This window comes from Rana temporaria, chromosome 1 (genome assembly GCF_905171775.1).
Source record: "Rana temporaria chromosome 1, aRanTem1.1, whole genome shotgun sequence".
Classification (NCBI taxonomy): domain Eukaryota; kingdom Metazoa; phylum Chordata; class Amphibia; order Anura; family Ranidae; genus Rana; species Rana temporaria.
This window is the reverse complement of record NC_053489.1, coordinates 352,756,683-352,763,577: the sequence shown is the minus strand read 5'-3', so window position 1 is coordinate 352,763,577 and position 6,895 is coordinate 352,756,683. Positions and strand designations below refer to the sequence as shown.

Sequence of the window (6,895 nt, the reverse complement as noted above, 5' to 3'; positions counted from 1 at the left end):
GCTTCAATACACACAGCGGGAGATGCCTGCTGTGTGTAATCCTGGGACTCACAGAGATGAGAGAGACACTGACACAGTGACACTGTCAATTTTCTGCCCTGTTCCCTGGCGCCGTAAGGCAAGTGCCCATGTTGCCTTGCGCTAGCGCCGGCCCTGGTCCCACAATGGCTCTCGTGACTCCTCCCTGCATTAGATAACCCCCTCTGGGAGGCTTTCTCCAGAGGGGGGTTACCTTGCGGGCACGCTCCTGTCATACACTCGGCGTCCAAAGACGCCGAGTGTATGACTCGGCCCCCGCGTCATTGAATTTGATTGACAGCAGTGGGAGCCAATGGCTGCGCTGCAATCCATTGAAGAGGCAAAAACTTGTGGAGAGAGCAACGCGGGATCGCAGCCACAGAAATTCAGGGCTCAAGTAAAACAAGGGGGCCGGACACTGCAAGGTGTTTTTTTACCTTAATGCATGGGATGCATTAAGGTGAAGAGACACGTAGGTTTACAACCCCTTTAATTTAACCAATAGTTTGTTTGGACCAACTTGGTCCAAACAAACCATTTAAAGTTACATGAAACTGATCAGCTTTATACTTTCCATACTGGTATTGGGCTTTTGTGATAGGGCAAAAACAATGCAGTAACCCACAAAGAAGCATACTTTATCAGCATAAAATGTACAGCTAAAGAGGTTTACTGATTAGTTGTCATAAGTTACTGCACTTTTTTTGCTTTGTAACAAACATGTATGAAAAAAAAAAAAAAAAAAAAAACACTTTATAAATAGTAAAAGCAAAACACTATATTCCATTAATTTCTTTTATTAAAAAAGGCAGATCATTTAAAGACTTTTCCCTGCTTTAAAAAAAAAACAAAAAAACACAGCAATATGCCATTTGTCAATATATTTACACTGTACATGGTCATTGTACAAATTTACAGAAGTGTATAATTACACATAAATATATATTATATAAAAAGGTTTTTTAAGCAAGACCTCTAGCCCTGCAGTTTTATAGTGTAAAGTGACCAAACACACTGTTTATATAAAAATATATTCCAACTGAAAAGAAAAAAGTTCTTAATGCAGTTTATATATTTAACAAAACGTTTTTGGATACTCAAATGTTTATCCTGTCAAAGGAGAGTCAAGAATATGGCAGTTTCATATAAACATTGTCTCATATTAGGCAGTTACAATCCACATCCTCAACAATGGAATGTACAAGAACAAAAAGGCACGTTCCTTTGCATTATACAGTACAGAATATCTTTATATAGTTTTAATTCTCCTGGAAGACTGAAGCCAGATCTTATACCCTAGAGTAACTAAGTAGCATCACAAATAAACCATCAGATGGTGGTGTGATAGAGTTGCACACTAGAGTAATAGGACCTGGAAAGGGCACTTAACGGGAGAAAAATCTGAGGAAACCCCTCCCCCCCCCCCAAAAAAAAACACTGAGATAGTTTGCATCACAAAATGAAACTAGGGTTTCTAATCCCACTGTATACTTTCAATGCCCTTTAAAATACTTTTTGCTGCTCTTACGCAAGCAAAGTGTTTAACAATCATTAAGGACTGATACATAGCTACCAACATATTTAGGCAACCCCCATCCAAGAGGCATTCCAGTTAATGCACAAGTTCAAGTTATTAGGTCCAGCCTGTGTTTTTCTTTGAATCAAGTCATTCTTTTCAAGGTCCACTAGAGTTACAGAAGGCATCTTGCCCCCATCCTGCAGTACCAGCTATAGTGGGACCCCAACAGGTTCACAATGGAAAGTTTATGTGGTTGTGTCACCCCATACTGCTTCACAGCTGCCAAGATTTTACATATGCCTCTTCATGTGCAGCGCCAAGTGGTCTGACCGGGAGAAGGCACGGTCGCACAGGTGACACTGAAAAGGTCGGTGCCCAGTGTGTTTGCGGAAGTGGCGTGTCAGTTCATCGGACCTGGCAAATTTCCATCCACAACCTTCCCAATTGCAGTGATAAGGTTTCTCACCTAGAGAGAAAAAACACAAAAAGGTTAATTATCTTATAATCAAGATCAGATAAAATCCAACTACTGATCAATAAATCACATTTTTTGACCGACCTATTTAAAAAATTCTACAGTCAAAGTTTTAGGTTTAAAGAAACAAATTAATACTTTAATACTACTGGTCACTGATGAACTGTGCCCTCAATGATGGCAGCTTCTAGGTATTTTGTCAAGCATACATTCCTGCCTTCAAATGACCCAAAATGAGCATAATCAAGGCAAACAAACTTACCAGTATGTGTGCGGAGATGTGCTTTGAGATGAGAGCTTTTGGTATACGTCTTTCCACAGCCAGCATAAGAGCATGTATGTGTTGCTGTTCTCTTTCTGGGCCATGATCGGCGCCCTCTCTTTGGTTTGGCATCTAGGATTTCTAGAGGAGAGCATGGAGGAGTCAGCACACCTCGGTTGGCTGATGGCTGCATAGATAAACTGTCCTCATACAGACTGTACTGTGATGCACTCTGATACTGGATGGAAGATGGATGATGGAAAGCTGCTGTATTCTGATATCCGTGCGAGTATGGCAGGGTTGGATGGCACATAAGCCGAGTCTGGCACTCATTTAGCATTAGTTCATCTGGGCTCATAGGTGGAGTGTCAATGCCACCCATTTGTGGAGAATTTGCTAGCCTTGGTTGATCATATGCCATCATGCAAGCAGTGCTACCTTCCTGCTTAATTTTTGAACATGACTGGGGAACCAAACCCATAACAGGTCCATAAGCGTCCATAGGTGGCTCTACTTTGATGGAGTCTGTAAAGTCAAAAGCTGAAGATACAAAAAACCTCCCCTGAACAGTGTTTTGAGGACAGTAGTTGTCCATGTCAGATCTCATCAACTCAGTCATGAGGCTTGTTGAAGTGTATGGTGGAGGACTGTGGTCGGTGCTGTAGCCCCCTGGAGAAGGGGTTGTTTGGTAGTAAGTGCAAGATTCAGGAGATGACAGCGAATAGTCTTCACACGTTTGGATGTTTCTGTCTGCTCCCATAGACAGAACAAATTCCAGGACATTATTTAAGTCTTCATCTTCTTTCTTAGAGCAAAACAGGTCTGTGTTATGCATCACATCAGACACAATACAACTGCTGTGCGTTGTCTTGGAATCATAGGCAGCCTTCCATTTCTGAGAAATAGTAAAAAGAACAAAAAAAAAAAAGTCAGAATGAAGATCTCAACTATGCAATATAGAACTGTCAACCACAGTATTCACACACTCACACAAGCAGCACTATAAACAGGTAGTTCACCCACGCACCTGCAACTTCACTTATGGTTTAACAGATGATTTTATCAAACACCCATCTCTACACGCGAGAGGAGGAATTTACTAATAACGGGAGCCGGAGCAGCTGTGCATAGTAACCAATAAGCTTCTTGCTGTAGCTCATGCAATTAAACTTTACAAAATGAAAACTAGAAGCGGGCTGGTTACTATGCATTTCTGCACCACTCTTTGCAAATTCCTCTGTGTTTTTTTTTAGATCTCCTACCTGTAAGAACACCTGATCCCTCACTTTCACCTGTTACCAATGAACACACCTGTGCTCCCACCTAGGCACCAGCAAACCAGTGACAACACCTCAGCTATCAAGGACCAGCAACCAAAACTCATCAACAGATCTCAATCTCATATGATTACCCAATTGTACAAGAGAAAAAAAAAATAGTGTGTAGCCTTGTCTCTAACTTGTTTTCAGAAAGGGCATTCGAGGTTTAACCTAGAGAATGGCTTGTTTAAGATTTACTATGCTGGGAGATCAGCTGATACAACAACAGAGAGGACTCCATTCAGAACCAACGCTCATAGCGCTCAGTGTCTAACTGGTGGGAAGATTGCTGTTTAAATGTGACCACATAGGTTAACCTATGTCTACATTTCAAACAGAATTGTCCCCCCCCCCATATAAATATGTATAATAATTTGGGACACTTTTTTTTTAATACACATATATATATATATATATATATATATATATATATATATATATATATATATATATATATATATATATATATATATATATATTATACACACACACACACACACACACACACACACACACACAGATGAAGGGCATGTGCAGTCACATGTAACTTTTATATGCATGAAGACTGAAGTAAAGTAATTCAACTTAAACCGAGATTGAGTCCCCAATTTGAGAAAAATAAATATTTTTATTTTTTATAAAATAAAAATATATATTTATTATTATTATTTTTTTAAACTTTATTATGTGCACAATAAAATAAATTATATATACATATACACACTGAAATATATTGCTTGTGCACATAAAAAAAAAAAATTATATATATATATATATATATATATATATATATATAATTTTTTTTTTTTATGTGCACAAGCAATATATTTCAGTGTATATATATATTTTCTGAAATATATTGCTTGTGCACATATATATATATATATATATATATACACACACACAAGCAATATATTTCAGAAAAAAAAAATTATATATATATATACACATATATATACATATATACATATATACATATATATACATATATATATATATATATATATATATATATATATATATATATATATATATATATATATATATATATACATACACACACACACACACACACACACACACACACACACACACACACACACACACACACACACACACACACACACACACACACACACACACACATATATTGCTTGTGCATATATATATATATATATATATATATATATATATATATATATATATATATATATATATATATATATATATATATATATATATAAAATAAATAAAATAAATAAAGGCACATAGCTATATGTGGAAATGTATATATAAATGATACTTACATCTTGGTTAGAGAACGTAGAGAAAGAAGGTAGGATAGTGTCGGCTAGAGCCATGTCTTGTCCCTTCTTCCAGCGGGTCGGGTTGGCGGTAATAGAAGGAGAAGACGTGAGGTAAAGTGCAGCTAAACGAAGCTAAAGTCTGTCTCCATAAAGGTTCCTGGAGAGAGGTGTGAGTGCATCAAGTTGTGTGCAATAGGAATAAAGAAGAAGTTTTCATGCCGCTGAGAGGGGGCCTAGATTCTAAATAAAGGCACGGGGGGCAAGCACCAAACCAATTGCGAAGAGAGGAGGAAACACGTTCAGGATAAGGAGGCTGACCGCTCCGCTCAGCCTAAATTTAGCAGCACTATATAAACCCTTCTCAGTTCACAGCAGTCTGCGACTGGAGGAACAGCTCGGGGAGCCCTTTAATGACTTGGCCACGCCCCTCCTCACAGGACCGTCTCCTGGTAACCGAAGGAAACACAGGCCAACACATTGCAGCCTGACGTACGAGTGACGTAGGAGGGAGCCCCAGGCTCACGAGCCCGCCTTTCCCAACTTTTTTTTTTTATCACCGTGAATTCGAAAGGAGAAGCTAGTCTCTGACAGCAGCTGCACGTTTTTTTTTTTTACATGTATTGTGACAGGAGAAAGAAGTTTTCTGCATTCCACTTTTCTTCTTAAAGGAGATGACTAACATCACACACACAAAGTCATATGAGTATTCCCGAGAGCAGGAAGTACCTTTATGGCAGGATTGTTGGGTGCTCTTCTACACCTCATTTATTTTTTTCTGCACCAAAAACGCATGGATAGTAGGTTATATGGTTTCCAATGGCATAGTTTACACCAAAAGCAGAAGATGCTGCATTTTTCCTGCACTGGACCGTGGTAAAATGCATAAAAAAAACACTGGAATGCATCAAAAACGCACCGGACCCCAGTACAGTGAAAAAAAACAAAAACATCTGGCATGTACCTGGAAACACATAAAAAACGCACCAGAACGTGTTAAAAACGTACATGCAGAAACTAAAGTGCGTTTTTGTGGTGTGAACCAGCCCTCAGTAATACTGAAAATGACTTTGCGGGCTGGCTGGTTCACTCCACAAAAACAATTGTTTTATTTTTTGGGGAATGAGTAGGGGTACAATGTACTCACATGGGGGGTCTCTGGGGGCCCTTTTTTAACGGGGGCTTCCGTTTTCCTAATAAGCCCTCCCGCCCACAAACCCCCACAACCACCGGCCAGGGCTGTGCAGAAGAGACCCCTTGTCCCCATCAACATAGGAACAAGGTGCTTTGGGGCCCCCCTGCCCCAAAGCACCCACCCATGTTTAGGGCATGTGGCCTGGTATGGTTCTGGAGGGGGCGGGGGACTTCCGGTACGCTCCTTAGTAACCAGCTATATACAGTTTGTTGGGGGGCCCACAGACCCCAACAACCACCGGGCAAGGGTTGTCAAAAAGAGGCCCTTGTCCTCATCAACATGGGCGCAAGGTGCTGTGAGGTGGGGGGCGCAAACCCCCCCTGCCCCAAAGCACCCACCCCCCTCCCCATGTTGAGGGCATGCAGCCTGGTATGGTTCGCTCGTCCCCTCCCTTTCCTGACCTGCCGGGCTGCATGCTAGGATAAGGGTCTGGTATGGATTTTGGGGGGGACCCCACTGAATCAATACTAGACCCAAGGGCTTGGTATGGACCTGGGGGGGGGACCCCACCTTATTTTTTTTAATCATTTTTACATTCAGCCTGTGACGAGACTCCTTGCTCGCCCAGGTCCTGCTCTCCCGACACTCCTCTGCTACCAGTGAGTCAGCTTGCAGATTGCAGCGTCTGATGGTCCAGTCATCCAAGGTTCCGGGATCCGAACTACAGCTATGTGCCATTCGGACCCATTAAGAACAAACACCAGGCAGGCTGTATGTAAGTTCAAACAGGACTCTTTATTTTCAAGTACACAGCACACTTTTATACAGAATTTGGTACATCCCACCCCCAACAACCGCTTTCC

At 40.8% G+C, this 6,895-nt stretch overlaps 1 protein-coding gene across 1 annotated transcript; it reads right to left on the bottom strand.

The window, feature by feature from the left end:
* Positions 1–799: 799 nt before the first annotated feature.
* KLF2 (Kruppel like factor 2) lies at positions 800–5,294 on the bottom strand. The gene is made up of 3 exons (XM_040320956.1): positions 4,901–5,294; positions 2,275–3,169; positions 800–2,003 (listed from the first exon to the last, which is right to left on the bottom strand). The coding sequence occupies exons 1-3, from the start codon at positions 4,952–4,954 to the stop codon at positions 1,828–1,830; spliced, it is 1,125 nt and encodes a 374-aa protein (XP_040176890.1). The 5' UTR covers positions 4,955–5,294; the 3' UTR covers positions 800–1,827.
* Positions 5,295–6,895: the final 1,601 nt, after the last annotated feature.

What these genes read in the sequence shown, in the direction of transcription:
- KLF2 (XM_040320956.1), bottom strand. Translation starts at nt 4,954, where the DNA reads ATGGCTCTAGCCGACACTATCCTACCTTCTTTCTCTACGTTCTCTAAC. An exon ending in CTACGTTCTCTAACCAAGAT is followed by an intron (nt 3,170 to 4,900) that starts GTAAGTATCATT and finishes ACTATTTCTCAG; the next exon opens with AAATGGAAGGCTGCCTATGA. An exon ending in ACATCTCCGCACACATACTG is followed by an intron (nt 2,004 to 2,274) that starts GTAAGTTTGTTT and finishes TTTTCTCTCTAG; the next exon opens with GTGAGAAACCTTATCACTGC.